A 24,796-nucleotide genomic window follows, 5' to 3' on the forward strand; every position below is an offset into this window, starting at 1 on the left:
AACAATTCATGCCTAATATTTATTGCACAGTAACATTCTTCAAATCTTGGTTAATACAATTAGCATGTATTCTAACAATGGGATTTCAAGACTGGACAGAGCCACTTTCGTTACATAATTTTTCCAGATTTTTTTTAAAGCTCTATATTATAGTACAGTATATACATATTAATATACTACTGTGGCTCCAAAAGGAACTATAATACTTTTATATAGTTATATGGCTACTTTTAAAAAATACATTTTAAAAATATTTTCAAATTAAGATTTTAAGCAATGAAATGTATTGTCAGTAAATTACAAGAATGTTCTTATCAAGTAAAGGAATTGTTCTCTGAACAAATAAACACATATTCAGTATCAGTTATGGCAACGTACAATGGCCATTCACCTAATATGGAACAAGTACCAGATACTATAGCTATGCTGCTTCTAATTGGTGAGGGTCTCATTTGAAAAAATGAGAATGATGCAGCAGCAGAGTTTGTGACATTCATACATACAAAGCTTCTAAATGAATTAAAATATTAAATTCTTCCTCTTGCAGAATTTATCAAGAATTATTATAAGACATTTACATCAGTACATTTTACAACATCAATTTCAGTGAATTAACTGTTTTCTATATAAAATATTATAAATCTACAAACGACAATGATTCAACGGTACTTCATTGGTTTTGAACAGGAATACTTATCTGAAACATCATCATCAAACCTTCTTCACAAAACAAATGCCCTCCAGATGTATTACCCTTTGACTCCATAATCTTCTACCCAACCTGGTGAGTGGCTATACTGTTTGGTGGGTTACAGAATGTAAACTCCAACACTTCTGGAGGACATCAGTTCGGGAAAGGCTACTGTAGAACACAATCTTATTTCCCTTTGATACTTGTGTCTGTGTGTGTGTGTGTATACATACACATACATATACACACACCCGCATTCATATAAAATTAGAAAAGATGAAATAGCTTGCAAAAACAGATATGATTTAACAAATGTCACGTGCTCTTGCAAGGAGAATGCATAGGACATTTCTGCAGCTGTTGAAAATAGTAAATTGTTCTGATTTAACTTCAGAGTTCAAGCTGAAAGCACTTCTAGTTCCAGGTTCTAGAAGCAACAAATTCCTTTCACGTTTTGCTCTGGGCTTTCCTTCTTTTCCAGAGATTGTTTTGCAAATTTAACTGTTATTTAACATCATTCTTCTGATACAGTATAAACTCTTTCAGTGCTTGATAATCATCCAAACAGTATTTAGAAGTCCTTTTTGCACAATCTTGGCAAAATAGTATGACATGGAAGACTCTGTTATGCTTTAATAGGATTTCCTGTTGGCTTTGGATCATAACTATATAAGAATGTAGCAACTATTACCAGAACAGCTCCAAGAAAAAAAACACTAAAGACAAAAGAAAGAGAATACATGTTTAGAATATATATGTTTTGTATGTTCGTAAAATAGGTATTATCCCATTTATTTATTTATCACATTCATTCATATAGCTGTCCATCTCACATAGTGATTCTGGGTGACGTACACAATAAAACAATCCAAATAGATAAAAACCAATTAAAATACAATCAGAATAAATTAAAAAGATAAAAACAAATTGGCAAAAAACCCAGAGTGCATTCAGTCAACCATCATGTAACCATCTAGCAGGCTCCACTCTATCATGGGCCCCCAGGCCAGTTGACAAAATCATGTTTTGAGGGCCTTCCAGAAGACCAGGAGGGTTGGAGCCAGCCTCACTTCAGGGGGAAGGATGTTCTACAAGGTGGGAGGCATGGTAGAAAAGGCTTTCCTCCTAGGTCCTGCCTGACAAAACTCCCTAGCTGAAGGGGACCCATAACATGCCTCTTCTGCCAGACCTTGTGGGATGGATAGATGTGACCAGGGAGAGGCAGTCCCTCAAATAACTTTGTCCCATGTCATGTAGAGCTTTAAAGGTCATAACCAGCACCTTGAATTGGACCCAAAGCAAACTGGCAACCAATTCAGCTCACGTGTGCAGTTCTTAGACTGCCCATAACTGTCTGTGCCACTGCATCTTCCACCAGCTGAAGCTTCCAGATACTCTTCAATGGCAGCCCCATGTAGAGTGCACTACAGTAATCCATTTGGGAGGTAACTAGGGCATGAGTGACTGAGAGTAGAGCCTCCTGATCTGGGAATGGATGCAACTGGTGCACAACATGAAGCTGTGCAAAGGCCCTCCTGGCCATGACTGCCACCTGCTCTTTGAGCAGGAGTCATGAATCCAGAAAGACCCCAGACCGGACACCGGGTTTATCTGGGGCAATGCAATTCCACCCAGCACCAAAGATGGTGAATACAGAAGGCCCTCAAATCTCAGCCACTCAGTCTTGCCAGGATTCAGCTGAAGCCTGTTGTTCCCCATCCAGATCCCCACAGCCTCCAGGCACCGAGAAAGGGAATCAACAATTAAAAAAACATTTATATTATTTTCCTGAAAAAAAAAAAAATTTAAGACAATTCCACAGAAGAGGAAGAGTAGAATTATAAACATAGAGAAAAACCTTATGCAATATTAAACTTTTTTACTTTGTCAATCTAGGGTTTCCAACTTCAACTGAAACCAGTCCTGGAAAATTTTGCTTCCCAAATTCTATGTGCCACGCCTTTGGGTCTGTCTATGTATATGCAATTGCCAGAATCCTAACTACTAATTAAAAATAATTGTCTGTAAAATAAGGTACCCTATCTATAATGTTGGTCTTCATCTGTATATATCAACCACTGTCTCTCAGACACAAGACACAAAACAAAGTATATACCCAAAGATGCTCTTTTCTTTCAGTGAAAACAAAGGAAAAAAGAAACAGGTGGAAATTATGTAAGGGGAAAGATAAAGGAGAAATGGATGGAAATGAGGAAAGGGAAAGAAGTAACTCAATAGACATATTCACCTCTATTAGAAGTAACTCAATAGAGAAGAAAGGGAGAGAGAAAATTCTGCATTATAACCCATTGCAAAAAGGGTTAAATTCACCAGGGAAACAGCACATCCCAGGCTAATTTAAAAGACATCCATAGTTACTGCTAATTCTTTTGTTTCCAACAGCTTCTTCTATTCTTATCAATGAATGTAAGGTACCCACTCAATGCACAAGTTGTTGTTTTGGGGAAAAACTCATGTTTTTATATATGGTATTTTACAATCAAATGTTCATTAACATTTTTTCCTCTTTTACAATTTTTTTAAAAGTACATTTCTAACTTTTCTACACTGAAGCCTGGCTACTTAAAGGATTTGCAAAGGAATAAGAATAAGAATGAAGAAGAACTAAAATATTTTCTCGAGTTATATAGATAGTGTCAGTCCAGTCTTTTTTTCTGAGATAAAATTGACCCAAAACAACTTTAATTTAGACTTTTGCTGTGAAGCACGTTCTGTGTAATGGCAGAAACCAAGGGGCAAATTAAAAAGAATATATTTTTATATTTGGTCTATCTTCTATATTTTATATAGAAGATCAGGCTGAAGAGAATGGCTGATACTGCTTGTAGATTCAAAACTCTGACAGCATTAGAACTAACTTCAAAATGCAAGTAATTTCATAGATAGTATTGGAGGAAAACATTTTCTTTTTGTTTCCCTTTGAATGCAAATGCACTGTAGATATTTTATTTATATATTCTGTTTTCAGGCTATGAAAGAAATATATTAATCATAATATCAATAATATTGATAAACATAAAAATTAATTTACATTCAGCCATAATTACATAAAAAGCTGCCTTATTCTGAAACAACTGATCTATTTAGCTTAATATTTTGTAGACCAAAAGCAGGCAACCCACACATTGTATGTTTCTTTCAAGACATTTCCAGACCACCATCCTACCCCCACATTGTACCATCAAAATCTGGTAAGCAAAACGCAGTTAATAAGTTGTGGATGAAAGTAGCAAGAAAAATATGTGTGTTAAACCTCCTTCCTTATATACAGTTATTCAGAGTAAATCCACCCCACTGAACTGAACTGGATGTATGTTTGAGTTGACATGTGCAGTATTGCTCCACAAAAGGTAGTTCCTCTATTACACTGTAAAATGTTTAGTTGATAAACTCATCAAAGCATTTAAATTCAGTTTAAATTATGTTTTATTTATACTTGCACAAGGCATTTGTGTTTTTAAAGACAAAGTTAAAAATACAACTTACCTAGTAGGGACAAAATCTTGAAGCCAAAAGTATGAGATTAATGTTGACAATATAATAGATAAAGATGTAGCAAATCCTTTTAAAATATTGTCTGCATATTTTATAACAGCTGCTATAACAAGGCCACCAAGCGCCTGACAAAACATTGAAAATTTGGTGGTCACTTTATGAATCTCAATGGTTAAACAGATGAAACTTGCTATGCACATTTTTCATATAGCAAAGAAATCCTGAAGAAAAAATGATTACGTTATTTCTAAGTGATATGCATCTATTATTCATCATTCTGCATGAGTCCTGAGAGTCATGATTTTTATAAGTATTGTATTATAGCTAGTCCTCGCTTAACAACTATAATTGAGATCAGTACCTCCACTGCTAAGTGAAGGGGTTGCTAAGTGGGAAATACATAACTGCGACTGTGCTTTCCAGCTGGAAAGAGATAAGACTACTCAGTTTCACACCTTTGGCTTTTGTTTGCCTCCTAACCCCACCCTTTGGAATGCTTACTGACCTGTATACATTGAGAGCAATGCAATTGTGCCGCAGCCTGGGGCTGGGAGCCACAGGCATGCTACGCAAACAGCTTACTCTCTTGAAATCCCTTTGTCTCCAATTTCTCTACTCTGGGGGGGAGGGGTCTGGCAAAGGAGAGACAGCCTATAGAAATTGCTTGCTTTTTTTCTCTCCCCCCCCCCCCCCCCCGCCACAGGGGAGAGATAGGAGAGAGAGCAATTTCAAGAGAGGAAGCTGTTTGCTCTTCTACACATCAAGGGCAATGCAATCACACTGGCAGCCCAGGACAGGGAGCTGCAGGTGCATTATGCAAACAACTTACAGTACTCTCTTGAAATCTCTTCCTCTTAATTGTAAGTCACAAATGGTTGTAATGGGCCATAAAATTATTTTTTCAGCATCGTGGTAACTTTTTCTAACGTACATAGGTTGTAAATATGTTCGTAAATGGGCCATAAACTTATTTTTTTCAGCACTGTCGTAACTTTGAACAGGCGCTGAACAAGTAAGGACTACCTATACATATGTTTAATATAAAAGAATTTCCCAACTTATCAGTATTTTTAATTAATTCAGATATTTAACTGATTCTGGCTGATTTATCAGCTAAGCACTTTTTACTAAAGTAATATATAATATTAAGATGTATTATATTGTATCACAAAATAAAAACCAGTTTTGCACGTTTTAAAGTCTCTATCAGACCTATAATTTTTATTCTCTTCTGCTTTTGCTTCCAAGTTGGAGCAGTAGCTAGCTACATATGGATAGATTAACACTCCTAATGTTAATTAAGAATTAACAAAATGTAAAATATGAGCTAAGTACTTGTCCATTGTCCCAGTAATCTACTTTTAGAGTCACTGGCCTGCATATTGGCAGCAGGTATACTTCTTAAGCATAGCAATTATATACTGTAAAATAGTACCTGAATACCTTTTTTTAAAAATCCAGAGGAAGTATTATATGTATTAAAGAAAAAAATTAAAATTGAAAACAGACCCCAGAATATCTCTGACAGCATCCAAATTTTATAGCTTCTCCTAAATACACAATGTGTGTGTATTTAGATAATCTACATACACTGTGCCAACATTATTTTTTGTATATGAGGAAACATTAGTTGGACATACCAGGAAGTACCTTTTTGGGCCCACAGAAAAGGTTTAATTCTGCCATTTCTGTCTAAAAGGCAGGGTTTGCAACTTCTTCCTATATGATGGAGGAAACCCCCTCCCTTCAGTGAGATGCAGTGATTACAGCTGAGTATGGTTCAACTCCTTTTTTTGAATAATTTGCATCTTGACCCTTGATTGATTTCTTTCTTTCTTCATTTTCTCCCCATCTTAAATAGGATTGGATTGCAGGGTTCATCTTATGCTGACCAGAAAAGTATTTCACAGTAAGTTCAACAACCATTCTGGTTACTGCAAATGGAGCCAACTGGAAAGGATAATACTATATGTGGGTCACTGTAACAGTTTATAAGTACTCTTTGTAACATGGTGTGGCCTATAGACAAATGTATTTATTTTATATTGTTTTATAAAGATAAATGAGTCCACCAGGTAGTTGCTCCACTAATGTTTATTAGTGGTACTCCTGGTGTTAAGGCTGTTGGTGGAGCTGCCCAGTTACCAAGTGATTGATGATAGCCAAAAGCATTCCATTCCTTGCCTAATTTTAAAATCCTGAAGTTTTACTTTCCTAATTAGGAACAGCCTGATTTCTCATTTTCTAATTGGCGGGTCTTATCTCTGTATGGTTTCTTCTCATTCCTTCCTTATCTGTGTTATGTGACCTCTCGCTTTTGTATAATGGCAAAGCACTAACTTCCTTTCTAAAATGATGTTAGTTTCCCTTTTTAAAAACTTCTTTCCAACCCTCCCTCTTCTTGGCTCTCAAAATGGAGCCAGCAGGAAAGCTAGCCACTGCCTCTTCCTAGAAGGCAGAGTGTAGAACTGAAGGGAGAAGCTTTCCTCCACTGACAGGAAATCTTAAGTCCTACTTCTAACTAGAAGAGACAAAGTTAAACCCTCTCCTATCAGCTCAATTTCTGGTTACCAAGAAAGAGAAGGTCATTTTTCAGATAACTGGCATCCATAATTTGTGCTGAGGGACAGTGGACTTACCTTGTAAGTATTTATATTAAAACAATTCATTAAAAATTAATGTGCCAGATTAACTGGGACAGCTTTTGATTCTTTCCAACCCAATGGAATATTGGAACTTTGTCTTTGGGATAACCTTCCAAAACCTGAACAGAACAAGTTCAATTTTGGTATGGTGGGAGAAACTGGCAAAAAAAAAAGACTCGGCTTAAAAATGGAGAAAAACATTCCAGAAAAAAATATCTCAGGTATCACAGGACAGGCAGTTGGACGGTTACTCAGAATGCTGTTGACTGCTCTATTCTAAGCCCCCACCTCTGGTCACATGACTCAGAGTGGAGCATGTGAGGCCTGCTCTCTGCTTCCCAATGCATACATACATACATATAAACCCAATCACGAGGAGAAAGACAAAACACAGAGAGACACACAATAGGTTACTTCATTACACTGAAGAAAACACAGACACATCCTACAGCCAGTGCTGGTAAAGGGGCTGGAGAGAACTTCAGAAACCATTCTCTGCATGCTCTCTTCTTTAAGACCCCTCTGCCTTGTCATGGGACCTAGAGTGGAACTGCTGTTAAGGGGTTGGAAAGAATTCCCAAAGCCATGCCCAGCATGCTTTCCCTACCTTGTTAAACAGATCAAAAGATTTTAAAGTATTAGTTGAACAAATCAATCATATGTCCCAGAGCATAACTCACAATGGTAATTTCAGTATTGGTATCTCGTAGGAACACAAGCCCAGTTGATAAAATGTAATACTGGATGCATTACCTGCAGAACTACAACTATCCAAGTAAGCTTGTTATAACCTTGAAAAAATCCATTCTTTGATACAAGTTCTCCATCATAAATGTACACGCCCATCAATCCAAATATACTACCAAAAAATCCTGAAAGACAAGACAGATATTGAGCCATGGTGAGTTGGAGAGAAAAGAAGAAATTTTGATTGTCCTTTTATGCTACCCATTAACAATTTGGATTATGTACTCCAATAATTCAGATGCAAGTGGAAACCTATCCTAGTATCTTTCTGTATTAGTTACTGTTGTGTGCTACATATAGGAAGAGATCTAAGAATGGTGATGACACCCTAGTTATTGATAGTAAAAGTTGATGACAGTTTCAATGCAGTACCTCACAAATGCTATTTGTTGCTACAATAAGTCAGTTGAAGGCATCTGTTACACATATAAAGGCCCTAAACATTTTGTATTAAGCATGTGTGAGAAAGAGACATGCTTTAGATTTTGAATACTTACTTATTCAAATATGTCAATGATTATTTCCTGGATTTTGAAGCTGTTTCTTTAAAGAAGTATTTCAAGTTTTAAAACTATGTTTTATATTTTATTGCAGTATTTTACAATTTTAAATGGTTCTCTTAATTACTTTGGAAGCAGTTTTAGGTACAATTTATAACAGCAAAAATGTGCATGAACTATTACTTGCAGTTGCATCTGTTAACCACTATGGGGCAGACAAAGGCTGCTTATAATTTTTAAATCAATACTGTAGAGTAGTAATATTAACTTCCACATTTTTAAGGTCTACAGAGAAGTCTTAATTTTGATTTCCCATCTACATGAAATGAAATTTTATAGGAACCAAATTAACACATTCTGATTAGTGAGTTAGCTTTTTTTCTGGAAGTTCTACCAGCCCATCTTACTATTACGGGTAGTCCTCGGTTAACGACCACTAGCGACCGTTCAAAGTTATGATGGTACTGAGTGAGGGTGGTTACCTGTCCTTGAAGTTCCAGCCGTCCCAGGACCCCCATGGTGCTTGGCAACGAGCTTGCACTTAGGACAGTTGCAGCATCCCATGGTCACATGATCACAATTTACAACCTTCCCTGCCAGCTTCCCACAAGCAAAGTCAATGGAGAAGCTGGCAGGAAAGGTCACAAGTTGCTTGGGTACGTCTCCCCCACCCATGCATCCTCCCCCAGCCCCTCTGCACTTGTGCTGTGCCTCGCCCACCATACGCACACCCTCACGCACCCTCCCGAGCCCTGCTAATCTTGCACTGCACTTCCTCTGCCACTTGTGTACCCTCCCCCAGCTGGCAGCAGCCACCCCAAGCCCTGCCACACTCGTGCTGCACCTCCCTCACCACTCACACACGTTCCCCAAGCCTTGCTGAGTTCACACCATGTCTCCCCCCCACCAGCACATCCCCTCACACCCTCTCCTAACTGGCAACAACCACTTACCTGCCTGTCAGCCTGCTTGCAAGCCTCCTGCAACTTCCTGCTGGCTTCCCCACTGACTTTGGTTGTTGGAAGGTGGCAGGAAGTTGCAAGAAGGTGCTTGCTTAATGACCCACAATCCTTGCTTAACAACAGCAACAGGACTGCAGGGATTGCCATCACTAAGTGATGTTTTCACATGATGTTGCGCTTTACAACTGCAACACTTAGTGATGGAAATTCTGGTCCCAATTGCCATCATAACTTGAGGACTACCTATCAACAAAGTTCTCTACTTTTCTGTGCTTTTTAAATAGTATCACTTTTTGCTGTTACTTTTTACTGTTTCTGTTTGTGGAATGATCCATATTAGAATTTTGAATTATGTATTAAAATACTGAATGCTGTCTGGTATACAGGTAGTCCCCAGGTTAAGAACACCCGGGTTACAGACAACTCATAGTTAAGAATGGAGCCTATTGTAGCAAAATTCAAGTTAAATAGACAATGATTCGATTTAAGTACACAATACTACTTATACAGTATTATACAACAATACTGTTCTGGCTTACATACAAATTCGACTTGAGGAGAGACCTTGGGAATGGAATACATTCTTAAACTGGGGACTACCTGTATTTTAGCCCACAGGCAATTAGCAAATTTAATAAAGATAGATACAATTAATGTAAGACTTTTAACCACAATTTAAAGACATTCAACTGCAATTTTAAATTCGCGTTACAACTTACAAGGAGTTATGAGAGGAACTTTTTTTTATAGACACTCTCATGATTGTAATATTTTTTATATAGGCACACAGTACATAAAATGAAGATGTAGTAATAGTACTTATTTTTGCTTTTTCTCTTTAAAAACAGCAATCTGTATTCCTATATCCAAATGAGAAAATATTCATTTGTTTTCATCTTTAAAAATAATTCTATGATTTTTTTTTTATCCTAGTCTTCGAGACACACAGGAAAATGTCTTTAAATTAAAGCATTCTTAAACAAAGCATTTGTAGAGACTCATAATATTTCCAATTTTTTGGTTCTTAAAAAGAAGGGTATAAGATATATAATTGCTACTGGGGTCTGCAATGTGGGCAAGTAATAAAACATGCATCATGACACAAAAACTGACTTATATAAGTGTATCAAATGGTAGGACACAAGTACGTAAAGGTGGGTTTTGCATCACAACATCACCACATGCTTGTAATTCTGATGTAATTTTGGTTTGTTGCAGATGCCTGTGATAATGGCTATAGAAAGATGGCGACATTTAGTTTAATTTAATCTGGTTCTCATGTAACACATGAGCTATAAGCTGTCTGAAGTGAGACATACAATATTTTTTCTTTGATAACAGAAACCCCACCATACCAAATTCATGAAATATACTCAAAGTTGTCATGTAGCAAGAACAAGACCACTTTTTTTAAAAAAGCACATTCTTTGTCTCACAGTACTAACTGCACTGTAATTTGGATCCTGGCCATTGCCTTTATCATCCATTAAATATTAGCAAAAATCAAACAGAAACTGACTCAAACAATAAATATTCTGAACAGGATGTAAGTGATAGAGTTCCTTTTAGCAAAGTTAATATCAAACAGAGCATAGCCTCTATAACAATTTTTCTACACTTAGCATGTTGAGGTACTCTAATTATAGTCTGATTCATATTTGAATCTCTCTTCTAGATTTTCCTTTAAGCAAGACTTACCTAGCTGAATATTTCTAATCCATACTGATTGTTTTGTTTCTTTCAAAATTTTTTCAAAATATACTCCAGCAAATCCACTAGAAAAGCAGGCTATAAGTACTGCTACCAAGCCCACAAGTTGTGATCCTGCTGAAAGTTCTTTAGCTGTTGTTGCCTGTGAATCTGATGGCCACTAAAAGAAATAAAGTATGTGTATTAAAATATATTCAAAATGCTGAATAAAATTAACAATGAAAGAAGTGCAAAAAATGCAGTAACACCAGAAACGTTTCTTATAATGGTCTGCTTTACCGCCAGTTCACATACAAATTTCACAGATACAGTCAATGGATGGATATTCATTCAAGCATATGATTAATCTATGAAAGCAGCTAGTCACTACATACTGAAAGAAACTGTACTGACAAAAGAAGATAGTTGAATTTTGAATACAAAACCAAGCTGAGGCAATACTCTTCTTAGGTCCACTCAAAATAGCATGCAATAGAATTTTAAGAACTACTAAGGTGTTTTCTAAACTTATTCAACTGGCAGTTATGATAAGTTTATATATCATTCACATACTTACTAAATAAACATTTTATTACTAGTTCTAAAGTAGTGCTAGGTAATGAGGAGGAGGAAATTCTCTTAACACTTCAAGTATAGGTGGTACAACATTAACAAACAGAATTAAATTTAACATGTAAAGTCCTACATCTTGGAAGAAAAAAAATGAAAGGCACAAGCACAGGATGGGGTAAACTGGCTTGGCAGTAGTACATGTGAAAAAGATCTGGGTGTTCAAGTTGAACATGAGCCAACAGCATGATGCAACTGCTAAAAAGCAAATGCTATTTGGGGGTTTGCTAACAGAAGCATTGAGTAGATCATGGAACATAACTGTCCTACTCTACATTTGGAATACTATGCTCAGTTCTGGGCACCACAGTCTAAAAGGGACATTGACAAACTGGAGTGATTTCAGAGGAAAGCTACCGAGATAGTAAAGGGACTAGAAACGTACTATCTATAAGTTTAGCCTGCAAAAGAGACACAATTGAAAGAAGATATGACAGCAGTCTTCAGATATCTGACTTTGTGATAATACCTCTTTACATTATTGGTGGTATGCTAAAGGGGAGCCAAATCCTATTTGAATGCAGCATAAAAGAGTTATGAGGCATCAACCAAGTTTCCATTAACAAAACAAATTAAGAGAGATTTTCCCTGTCAATATTCAGAAGTATATTCATAATAATATTCACCTGTACAAATGCAACACCAGCCATCAGAATCACTAACGAAAGCCACTGATATACACCTAATTTCTTACTGAGCATTGACACAGAAAATAAGGCAGTAGTGAGGATTTTCAGCTGATACGTGACCTAAAAAGATAAAAGGGGAAAAAAATTAAAGTAGCCGGTATTTGTTTCCCAAATTTTAACAATAAGACACTATCAAAAGTAAGTACCTGGTAAGTTGCTGCATCTAGATTTGACAAAGCAACATAGAGCAGGTTGTTCTGTAGAGTGTAAATCCCAGAAGGAATAGCAAGTTTAAGTGTCTCCATTGGCTTGTTAAGAATTTCATCATGTAACACTCTGTTCAGAGCTCGTAAACTGCACTCTGTGCAAAGAGAGAGAATAATACATTATTTACATATTTTTTTGGTTAGAAGGAAGCCTAACAGTTTTAATCACTTTGTAGCTAAACATTTTAATGCTTTTGTATGGAACATGCCATTTCTAAGAGAAAAATCACATAATTATGCAAGGCAAATGCTTTTGTTTAAGGAAAAATGTTGACATTCACATTGCATTCATTTTAAAAGCAGGCACTGAACATGGTCATGTTTTAAAGATGTGAAGGATCTAGATTCCCCTCCTTCTTGTTATACCAGTTTATTTTCTTAAATAATGAACATGGCAGACACAGCTAGACCAAATTCTAGTAAGCAGACTTGAGTCCCTATAGCTATACCCTACCTACACAGTATAACCTATACAGTATAGTAAGAATCCCCAGAAGACAGCTGATTATATCATTCATGGCACTGATGCATCAGTTTGAATTTCCCTTCCTGGTAACTCTCTCTCTGCCCCCATCCACCCCACACCCTAAAAACCCCATTTGATGAAGCTTGCTTTGTCTTCAAGCAGCTGGCATAAAGTAAAACCCCGTCAAGCTGTGAGGTCCTCCTGTAAGTATCCTCAAAGCTTAATGCTTCTGTTAAGTTTAGGTAGCTAACTTTCTGCAAGCCATAATTTCCGAATCCTCTCTGTATGCTTCTTTAATAAATATACTTATTTGGAAACTACATTTGATTTAATCCTGGGGAGGGGTCTTATTAACACCTTACAATACCTATAGACAATAAATGAGATACCTACTGCTGTCTTTGTAAACCAACAAAATGCAAGCCATAATTTTTAAAAGTTCAGCAATGACCACTGCAGTTGAAGACAAATAGCGAGGTCCTTCTTCTTTCAATGTCCGAGAGTAACGCATAGTCAAAACCAAACTAGTTGTCTGGAAGACTAATATACCCAAAGAAAGGTATTTTAAGTTGGTAGACATAGCTTGATTATCACCTTCCTGAAAAGGAAAGACAGAGACAGAGACAGAGAGATTAATTGTAAGGATTACTTTGTCACATGATATACTCCCTTGTGGGAGCAGAGTCTGCATATAACATGGGGGGAGGCTGAAGGGCCACAATTGGAAGGGCAGTAAGGCAATATGGCATTCTTACTGATGGGCATGGCTGTGACTTTCTTCTTTTTTTTCTTATAGCATGTGGGATTTAGAGGGCTGGGAATTTTTCTGTTTTATTTTTAAAAATAGTTATTAGGACTTACACTATTTTATAGATTAATTTATTTGATTTATTTGAATTACATTAATTTATTTGAATTACAGATAGTCCCCGGGTTAAGAACGCCCGGGTTACAGATGACCCATAGTTAAGAACAGAGCCTACTGTAGCAAAATTAGAGTTAAATACACAGTGACTTGAGTTAAATACACAATGATTCGAGTTCATTACTCAGTACTACTTATACAGTATTATACAATAATACTGTTCCGGCTTACATATAAATTTGACTTAAGAACAGACCTTGGGAACGGAACTTGCTCTTATACTGGGAATTACCTCTATATTACGTCTTTATACTTAATAAGAATCAGTTCTGGGATGTCTGGCACACTAACTAGGTTTCCTTCATTATCAGCCAGTTGGTTATTTCTTGGTAGACCTGTAGAATTAAGTGCTCTAAGAAATCAACTTCTAAAGGAAAGTTCTTTGTCTAACAAGACTAACAGCCAATTTAGACTAATGCTCTGATCTTGGATATTACACACACACACACATATAGGATATATAATTCTCGATATAATTTTTACATGAACCCACCACGTCTGTCATTTCTCAAAGGTAAAAAGGAGGTTTGTCATTTTGAAAATGGTTCCCAGGAAAGAAAGACAAGTATGAATATCGCTCTCTCGTGTATTGCTCATAACGTAAGAAAAATATTGTGTGAACAGAGTAGACTGACATTTTGTACAATCTACAAAACCTTGAGAACGCCCATATGATGGGAGACTGAAAAGTATCTGTCATATATTGAGATGATGTCACAGACTGAAATCATAGTACTGCTACTATCATTTTAGAATGGAAAATTCCACATTTATGTCTGTCTGCCTGTCTGTGTGCACAGTTACTGAGATATTTCAGGATTTAATGGTTTGAGTTATGCCATTCTTTACAGACTAATTTAACTGGCTATTGAATGCTTCCTCCTTGCCTTAAATGTCAGATCACTGAAATATGGGCTAGTCCAGTCCAAGTTCTTCAGGCAGACCCAATGGCTACATCTAACTTCAGCTTACTTTTCCTGTTCCCCACCCCCAATTTTTCAATATTCATTATCTTGTTGAAAAGTTCCAGAACATTCAATGTCTTCACAGTTTTGTGATGTTTCTGTTGGCCTTAATAAAAGTATTGCCTATCTGCGGGCTTTTTACATGATTTGTGCATTATCTGGGATTAAGTCACTGAAAAAGGTGCTGAAAAATATTTCATGTTGAAGTCAGGATTGAACTATGTTATTTTCATTTTGTTTATTTATTTATTTGTGAAGCTAACCTGCTAAAACTTTGACCAACTTTGTTGCAATGGGAAAAGGCCTCTGTTACTAGTTTCCGTGTGGAAATTATCTCTCTATAATTTAGCTCTAAAAACATTGACAATACATCCAAATTTATAGTATTACAAAGTTTAGATTATTATTATGATAACAAAATTAGCAAAATATCATAATGTTTCTGAGATTGCCTCACAAATTAGGAGAGCCACACAGTAAAATGATTTTCTAAAAGTTGCTATTAAAGTACTTGATTCAGGATGATTGACAGAAACTTGAAAATTTTCTCAGATTCTGACAAGTCCTAAGTTCTTAATTGTTTTTGCATCATCCTGCCAAACTTTCTCCTCAGAAACGTTTTGACTTGACAATGTCTGGATTCATGCACCATGTTAAATGGTTTATTTAACCATGGTGTATTGAACTTAATAACCCTAAACCAAATAAACACATTATGACATAATATGATGTACTTTTGCTCTCTAGGTGTCAGTGAAGAACTTTTCTTTCTTGATCTATAAAATGCCTGAACTAATGTAGATGTTTTGTAGGCTCCTGATTTATGATCTTTAAAGAAAAAGTGAGGGAGATAATTCAGACCTCTTTGGGAGTTTATTCATAAGCTAATCTCCCCATATTTATTAAGATTCCTCTATATCAGTGTTTCTCACCCTTGGCAACTTGGAGATGTGTGGCCTTCAACTCCCAGAATTCCCCAGCCAGCATGGGAGTTGAAGGCTACACATCTTCAAGTTCCCAAGGTTGAGAAACACTGCTCTATGTAGAGGGAAGCTTTTGCATATCGTTTTAAGAATCATAGCTTTAAAGTTACTGGGGCATTTTCCAACATGTGCCCTATTTCTAATATAATTCAAGAGCTATTGCTTGTCTTTCAGGGATGGAAACAGGCAACTGTTCAGAAGAGAATGCCAACCCTACCCATATTGTTTGTTCCTAAACTTCAAGGCCATTTGATTTTTGCCACACTCTAGCCCTGCCACTTGTAGAGGAAAATAAAAGCTGCTCACTCTGAAGGAGTTAGGGTGCTACTCGTCCTCTCGGCGCTATTTGCTTAGGAAAAGAAGTAAAGACCTATAATCCTTGCCTAAAATGTTGCCTCTCCCTCTGACCAATTAAGCCGGGAAAGCAAGCGGGAAGAAAAGTTCTGCTGGTGACAGGTGCTGAGGTTAAAAAAAAAAAAAAACCAGAAAGAGGAAAAATTCATCCTTCAGGGAAATTACAAGCAATATCACCTGTGCTCTCTGGATATTTGTTTACTCTTACTAAGTGTATCTTATGGCTGCTAAATAGCACAAAAACTAAACTAACCAGTTTCACGTCAGGAGAAAAGGAACAAACTTTTGAAGGTGGCTCTGGTGCTGAGTGAAACAACTGAAGATTAAAATGCATATGTTTGTTTTTCCCACACCCTTTCAGCACTAGGGTAAGTTATTACGGCTTCCAGTTTGGATCAGGCCCCAAGCACTAAGATCCAAATGGAAACTCCATAAATATAAAGTAAAAGATAGGTAGTCACATAGGTTCAGGAAAATACACATTTAAATAAAGAGGAACAAAAAGATGGCAACACATGGTCACACCCTCTCCCTGAATACCTCCCTAATTCAAACACATATTTTTTTGAGCCACTGTGTGAGCCCTGCAAAAGATGTAGCTTCTTTAAACAGCAGGCAACAATAGAGAGAGGTGCCTATGCAGATCTTAAACACGTTGCCCATACTGGTTCTGAATATACATACCTCTAATGCTGGCAGATCACTGTTCAAGCCTAAGCCAGTGGTATCCCACACCCTTCCATCTTGTTCCAAATATTGCTGCAAATCTACATGACCCTGCTGGAAAAAATCTTGAGATTCAAGAGTAGCAAGTCTATTGCATCTTACCATCTATCTCCAAGAAAGTAAGTTCCCTGGACTACTGTCTATGTTCAGTAATGGGCTGGATGAAAGGGAACAAACTAAGCCAAAAGTGTTGTTGCTCAGTAGGAAGCTGAGCTCTAGACTGATTCAGTCTGTTATGGATGGGGTTGCACTTCCCCTGAAAGAGAAAGTTCACAGTGCTCCCTGATCTCCATCTCTTTATGGATTCCCAGGTAATGTCAGAGTCAAGGAATGAATGCACTTGCTTCATCATGTTTAGTGCATCCCTGCAACCATTCTCAAGCCAGTGAGACCTGATAACAGTTATCCCCTTGCTTGGTTACAGGGCAACAATGACCAATCTGTGCAGGGCAAACTTTGAGAGATGTCCAGAACTTTCAGTTGCTGTAAAATGCTGTATTCAGACTGCTAATGGATGCATGCTATTAGGAACATACTGTTGATAGACCCATTGACACCCAATTTTTTAAAAGCACAATTTAAGGAGTCGTTCTGATCTTTAAAATCCTAAATTGCTGGGCCCTATCTCAATATGAACCAGTCCAAAAAGGACAGCAGGAGACACTCTCTTAAAGATGTAGGCACTTTCCAAACACCGTTTATTAGAGCATGAGAAAAGGCCCTTCCTTGTGCTAGCCTTAAGCTATGCAGTACTTTCCTCAGGAATTCTAATAAGGTTTTTTTTTTTTTCTGTTTTCAGAAAAGGAATCAAGACTTTCTTCTTTAGCCAGGGCTTTTTAGTCTCAATGGGCTGAGGGTGACTCTATTTTTATCGGATGTTAATTGTTTGTTTGTTCTATTTTTATTGTTTTAAACACAGTTTTATTGGGGCAGAACGGAGAAATATAAATTGCAATAAATAAGCCTAAACTAAAACCAAGTTCTTTTAAAACAATTCACAAAGGACCCTTTTACTTGATGAAAGGTTCTTAGTTAACCTGAATGAAGAGTCAAACAATTTTAATTAAATGTGCTTGAGAAAAGTCTAATTGTAGTTGTAACATTCTGAAAATCAGTATTTGGATTGGGCAGATTGAGAGCTATAGCATAAATTGTTATCAGTTAAGGAAAGGATACAACTATATAGCTTTTGATTGTATCTGTGATCAAAGTCTCACAGTTTTTGTATCCAGGAATAATTTAGAATCTACTGTCATCTTGTACTTTGAGAGATTTGATGAGAGGATTTCCATTTCTTTATTTTCTTTACTCTCTTTTAGAAAAGGGCAATTTCAGAGTGGGTGAAAACTTGCATTGACTCAGCCTAGATTAAACATCAGCTGAAAAAGTATGGGCTTGGTAGAATAATATTCAATATTATAAAGTTGAATTCTCAATATTCTAATGAGGTAAACTGTTCATCTGAATAAAACTAAACAAAATAGGAATGGGAATCATTTACAGGAAACTTGTTTGCATGTGCCATATTTTAAATTAACAAAGTACTAAAACGATAGCAAGCATATTCTTAGAGTGGATTAAGAATGTGGGAGAACACAGGAACTACAAAAATTACATAAGACATTGTGAATTTGGGGCATAAGGCAAATTTAACATGTTTTGGGGACTTTCCTATTATCTCAATTTAGATTTTTACCCAAATGTAAATAAATCCATACACACACACATATACATACATACATACATACTGTACTCTATATTTTTAGAATTCTGCATGTTTTTCATGTTTCCAGTGCGTTTTTAGTTTAATTTGGAGATAATTAAAATAAATAAAATATAAGTCAGTAAGAATTACATATTTAAGTTAATTATTTAATGTGTTAACTTCTTATGCCCTATTGGCTATAACATAGTCAACCTATCTGGTGCAACAAGATGAATGGTTGTTTACCCTGAATACAAGTTTTACAATTTTTGTCTCAAGTTATCAAATAGCTTCTCTGTTCATTGAAAATAAACCTTAACGAGTCTATCCACAAACTCCAAACCAAAGACATTTTTACATAGATTTAAATTCTGAACCTAAATCTATCTAATTAATATATATTCAAAGCAATACAGCTGATGCTACAGTAAGGTAGACATACAGGGGATAAACCCAAGATTAGTATTTGCAATGATGAAAGGCAACCTACAATACAATACAAAACCTACAACTGTTTGTGCTGTTTTTCCTGCCTGACTTACCGCATGTAGGCTATCAATTCTATCCTAAATGAATGCAAGCCAAGCTTGTAAAATGTATTGCATATCCAGTGCTAAGGTTTCTAATCCACCTTACTGTGCTGTTCCCATACCTCCTCTTCACACTTAGTTTTTAAAACTAAGATTTCTAAAAGCAACATATAACACAGCACTGAGATCTACTAATCAATGAAAAAGGGCAAAAAAGTCTGACAAATCTCAAACTCTTTTGGCATATTAAAGAGCACATCTCTGGATCCCAACCATTTTACATTTTACCAATATTCAGCATAACTATGAAACTTTTCTTAATAATAATAATAGTAATAATAATAATTGTAATGTTTTCTTAGTAAAATACAGACTATTAGAAAATGTTTTTTAAAATGCATATAGATACACCAACTTCAAAAACAATCTTCTCTTTCTGAATTGCCATGATTCCCAAACAGAAATGTTAAAGAGAACACCATTCATTCAATCTTGTCGTTCAGGTATATGGAGTGTATCACCTGGTACGCTGCTGCTGTACAATTTCAGAACAAAAAGAAAACCTCAAATTTTCTGTAGTAAAACTTGTCAAATCCAATTTTTCAAGCCCACAGTCCTCTTCAGTAAACATCGAACTTGAAGTTTATGAAAAATGTTCATTTTTCAGTAGAAGTAGTTGTTCCACAGTTAAGTAATTGTAAATGACAGATTTCACACAGCTCATATGGACAGAAAGTAATGTACAAAAAACCCCCATGCTTTCAGTGCAATGTAGTCTCTAGTACTGTATTAAAGCCAAATGACGTGTCAGCACTTATGCAACAATAATCTACATTTTCTACAGCAACAATAAATCACCCATTATTCCACCTGATACAATGATAACAGGGCTTTGACTCTGTTCCCTCTAGCTAAGCAACCTAAGATTGATGATCTTGAGCATGAGATCTCATTGCACAAAGCACTTAATATTAAATATTAAATACAGAACCAGTGTCATTTCAGTAGCCTCAAGTAGTTACTGGAACCTTAGCGTTCTAGCATAAATGACTCTTGTTCTAGCTCCCCACTCCTTTCCAATGCTTTAATGTCTCTAAAGACTTTCAAATATACTTTGCAACAAACATGGTACTTGACATCATTTCAGAAACACATTAAATATACTCTGCTCCGAACTTCCTATGAGAGGAAGAGCTGTATATGAATAAAAATAATCCAGTTGCGGAAAAAACAAAGCCTTGTGACACCTTAATCTGACTACATTTGTGTCAGATTGTGCTGTAAATGTTTTGAAGGGTTCACTAATAGAATTAATATACTTCAGTTTGTTGGAATGACAAGTATATACTGCTGCTTCCTTGTTATTGTGCTTGTCCAAAAGGTGGTGGAGGGTCACAGCACAGTACCTCTATGAGCATGAGAGGATAAGCTGTTGTGCACATAATGCCCCAGAACCATCCTTTATTCCATACAGATAGACACATCTGCATCCCAAGATGCTGTACAGTGTCACATTGTGTGATTCTGCTTCAATGTTCCTTTAGTTCTGCTTATTCAAATTCCTCTTTGTTGCAGTATTTTGGATGACATTCTCTACCTCAAGGACTTGCCAGAGAAATATAATGCAAATGTTACTAAAAATGTAGAGAAGCAGGCTATGAAACATAATTTTCTAATAATCTGCATCTTTGAAAAGAAACCATTAGATTCCTATCGCTCTTTCACAGATTTACAATCAGATTTTAGCTGTCAAATTAAATTTGAGATTCTTCTTAAAGCATACCCATAATTCTGTAAGAGGTTCAGTTCAGCCTCGGCAACCCAGATTATAAGAAAACAGAATACAGTAATCAGGAATGATCCTACCTGTCCTTTGAGGTCAGGGGAGGTTTGTGTCTTCATATCTCCCTCTTTGGCAAGAACCCAAAAGCCTCTGTAATAACGGCAACTATGTTATGAAACTCCTTGCCCTTGGAAATCTTATTTTTTGGTATATTTCTTTACTACCTCCTGGTCAGCACCTGGATTTGTTTTTCTTTTACTTTTTTAAAAAAATCTTCTTTGCATTAAAGATCAGCTAATAACAAGTTCTACTACTGAAAGATGTTCTTTCAATAATGATTCAGCAAAGAACAATGATATCTGAGTAGTGTTTTACCTTTCAAAATATTTGAAAAGACTGAAGCATTCCAATGAGGGCAACTTTGCCAGTTAACCAGGTTCACCATAAAGAATAGTGATACTGTTCAAAGATTTCCCAGTTGAGGCATATAACCACATGTGATTAAGCTATTTTCATAGCGTATTATGATTGAAAGGGTATCAAAAAGGACAATATTAATAATTTGTGCTAATAACTCCAAGTTCTTTAAATACAGTACATACTCAGTTTTCCTTGTGGTTCCCTACAAAAGTGAGTTCCTGTTTTATCTGTGTGATTAGGCCATGACAAGTCTCTTATCTGACAAGATCACATTTTTCTCCTGTATTTTTTCATGGGGAAGTAGGGAAAGCTCCAGTTTAAAAAATGTAGTTTTTCCTGAATAATTTTTTAAAAGTAAATGAATTGAAAAATATTTTAAATGGAAAAATAAAATATGTTGTAGGCTAGTACATCAAAAGATGTAATATCAGAGTATTCCTTCAAATAGTTATATGTACATCTCCTAGCACTATTAATCAAAAGGAGCTATTCTATCTTTCTTCACTGAAATATTTGTTTTTCTAATAAGAAAAAAATTAGATTTTTTTAGATTAAATAAAATTAATTTTTTTCTTATTAGAAAAAAAGATGTAGGAGAAAAATGACACAATTACAAATGAAAGATTATGTCCTCTAAATAAGGCGCAGGCAGTTATGGGCATCTCTAGGACTACACATGTAACACCTCTGCTGTGTGAGCTGCACTGGGTGCCAGTCTGCTTCCGGGTCCAATTCAAGGGTTATGACCTTTAAAGCCCTTAATGGCATGGGCCCAGGTTACCTGAGGAACCATCTCGTCTCCATTACATCGACTTGTCCCTCCTGTTCCAGCAGGAAGGGTATGTTACAGACCCCGTCGCCTAGAGAGTTTCAGCTGGTGGGGTCCAGGAGGAAAGCCTTTTCTGTGGTGACTCCTGCCCTCTGAAATATCTTGCCCCCTGAGGTGAGATTGGCCCCCACTCTGCTGGCCTTTCAAAAGGGCATTAAGACCTGGCTCTGGCAACTTGCATGGGGACCCAATGGGGGTTCGCAGCACTGGGGGTGGCTGGTAGCCTGAGGATGCTCTCTCCACTTTTTAGTTTGCATTGTAGTTTTAACTTTTTAGTTTAATTTTAGCTTTTTGTAGTTTTTACCTTTTTTTTAATGAGTTTATAGTTTTTTACCAGTAATGCCACCTAGAGACACTTGTATAGTGAGATGGGCAGCATATATAAATTTGAAAAATTAATTAATTAATTAATTCCCAAGCTTTTAGAAGAACAATTACACAATGAATGCCATGTCTGTTAGCATCCATCATAAGATGTCTGCCATAACAGGATCATATAAGGGAAGGGTAAAGGAATGAGAATCCAGGAATTATGGAAATTCTGGGATTCACTGAGTTTTGTATTATTAATGGTCAGATGATTAATAGTTATTAGGTACACACAGGATGTAGTATTTTTATACTGATTTAGACATTTCTGTACCAAACTTGTTTTGTATTATAATATATAAGGACTATTAGTGATGTTTAAACAAATACAACTGTGTATGCAGCATTTCTAAATATTTATAAATAAATATTTGTGATGTTTTTATGTTAAAATAACTTTTTATCTTTTTTATCTGCCTGTTTTTATTCACTTATTTTAATTGTTGTACCTCACCCAGAGTCCCTCTGTGTGAGATGGGCGACTATATAAATGTTGAATATCTTAATAAATAAATTCATTAATACTTTGATTATTGCACGTGTGCTATTCTCAGTTAGCAGAAAAGTTTTGGTAGTAGGCCCCTCTTAGTACAGTACACACAGTAACCTATAAGTTTGGTCCAAGATAGGAATTAATTCAAAGGACATATAGGAACTGTCAACAGTCATATATAATTTTAAAATATAAATATGCCTCTATACAGTATATTTGAATAAATAATAGTGTGGTAATTTTTAGGAACATTTGCTATTTATGTATGCGTTTGATGCTATTTTCGATACCTGGTATGACAATCTTTCTTTGCATTATTCTGTGTCTCTTGCTCCAAACTGTTCAATAATAACCAGTACTATTTCCTTTCTATTTCTTACTGCATGCTTTGATCATCATTCATTTATACAAGAAAGCCACTGGATTTTTATATATATACATAAGGCTAAGCTACCTTTTTATTTTTCTGTTCCTTTGCCAATACATTGAAAATCTTGCCTTTTATTCCCATTTTATTCTAAGATATCTATACCACAAAAACTGTTTTTGTATGTAAACAAGCAGATGAATGAATATGTATGGCAGGAGTGGATAGATGTATACATTTGGTCAGATGTTCCTTGTTTCATCATTGATCTATACTGCCTCGTATTTTTACACACATTGATTTACCATGCTCACTGCACTGTAACTCACCTTTTGGAATAGTTGTTCATTCTGCTGCTTGTCCCCCAAAGCTATTGTTTCTTAATCCCCGGCTCATGTCTGAGCCACTTCCTGACAATAGTATATGTTGACTCCCTAGTTCTGCAAGGTTTTCACGTTCAATTTCTATAGTTAGAGGTTAGGAGTTAAAACTCCCCTCCAGGCTTTGTGAAGCTTCATTCCTCAATTATTACCCACAATCCGCTCCAGTTAGTGAAGCAAGGCAATCAGCACTCTGTGCATGCTCCGAGAATAGACACTTTCTTTCATTATTTTATCACATAATCGACAGCAAACCTTTGCTACCAAAACCGAGTTCAAGATGAAGCAAGCTTTCCTTAAACCAGCAAATTCCATCCCAATCCCAAAGGAAAAGGAGCTCTAGCTGCCTTAATTCGAAGGAACGGCACTCCACATATGCTCAGGGACGTTCTTCCTCAGGAAGATTTCAGATACAGTGGTGTCAGCCTCGATTTTAAAAAGCAGCCTTTAGCTCTGACGAGGCGAGGGCGAGCACTAGCTTAGTCCTACCCTGCACCTCCCCACTTTTGCCCGCCATCGGATTGCCCTGCATCCCATCCCTCTCTCCGCTTCTTCAGTTTCTGGGTTACTTCAATCTCAGCTGCATCCTTCCGACCATATCCTCCCAGCCACCTCCTTCCTGTCCGCTCGCGCCTAGTTCCTAGCTGCGGACCTGCCCTCCTTGCTTAGTAATCCCCCTGTTTCCGCTTAGCCCTCCCGGGTCTTCTCTCCCGACTCTCACCTGCCGCGCTGGGAGCCTGGCACGCTTCCCTTCCGGGTGCTTCTTCTCCGGTGCCGCCCCGTCAATACTCCGGCTGCAGCCGCGGCTCCGCCCGCTCGGTTCCCGGCCCCGCGGCCCTTCTCACGCGTTGCCGCCTTCTAGGAGGCGCTGGAAAGGACGCTCCGGGGCGGGAGAGGCAACAGACGGAGCGTCCTCGAAGAGAAGAGGCCGAAGGGGCTGGAAGAAGGGGGAATGGCAGCATCCGAAGAGAAAAGACTGGCTCTATGATTGATGCAATCTCTCTTCCCACCCTGCTCTCTCTCTCCATTTGCCAATAGCTAAAACACATTCCAGTCCGTGGGAGCCTGTACTTCAGACAGCCTTTAAAGATGCCCACTAACTCCTAAAACCGTTCCAGCAGGGCCATTGTCAACTGACCTGTGCCTTTTGCAGCTGTCCGCAGAAGGGCAAATGAATGCATATAAAGAAAGAACTATTCACTATTTCCTGCTTTTTTTTCCTGAGG

At 36.9% G+C, this 24,796-nt stretch overlaps 1 protein-coding gene across 6 annotated transcripts; it reads right to left on the reverse strand.

Moving 5' to 3' along the window:
• Positions 1-24,377, reverse strand: SLC35A3 (solute carrier family 35 member A3). Of its 6 annotated transcripts, none has more exons than XM_007420257.3 (9): positions 24,292-24,342; positions 20,796-20,862; positions 13,135-13,339; positions 12,216-12,370; positions 12,007-12,129; positions 10,760-10,931; positions 7,606-7,724; positions 4,199-4,332; positions 1-1,407 (listed from the first exon to the last, which is right to left on the reverse strand). In XM_007420257.3, the coding sequence occupies exons 2-9, from the start codon at positions 20,829-20,831 to the stop codon at positions 1,317-1,319; spliced, it is 1,035 nt and encodes a 344-aa protein (XP_007420319.1). In that variant the 5' UTR covers positions 20,832-20,862; positions 24,292-24,342; the 3' UTR covers positions 1-1,316. The 6 variants fall into 6 exon arrangements, with proteins under 6 accessions (XP_007420319.1, XP_025020017.1, XP_007420321.1 ...); XM_025164249.2 differs by lacking the exon at positions 24,292-24,342 and adding an exon at positions 23,520-24,284; XM_007420259.4 differs by lacking the exon at positions 20,796-20,862 and having other exon boundaries at positions 24,292-24,377.
• Positions 24,378-24,796: the final 419 nt, after the last annotated feature.

Source organism: Python bivittatus, unplaced genomic scaffold, assembly GCF_059951505.1.
Source record: "Python bivittatus isolate LINGU-HERP-01145 unplaced genomic scaffold, Pbiv_v1 ctg000700_np1212, whole genome shotgun sequence".
In the NCBI taxonomy this organism is placed as follows: domain Eukaryota; kingdom Metazoa; phylum Chordata; class Lepidosauria; order Squamata; family Pythonidae; genus Python; species Python bivittatus.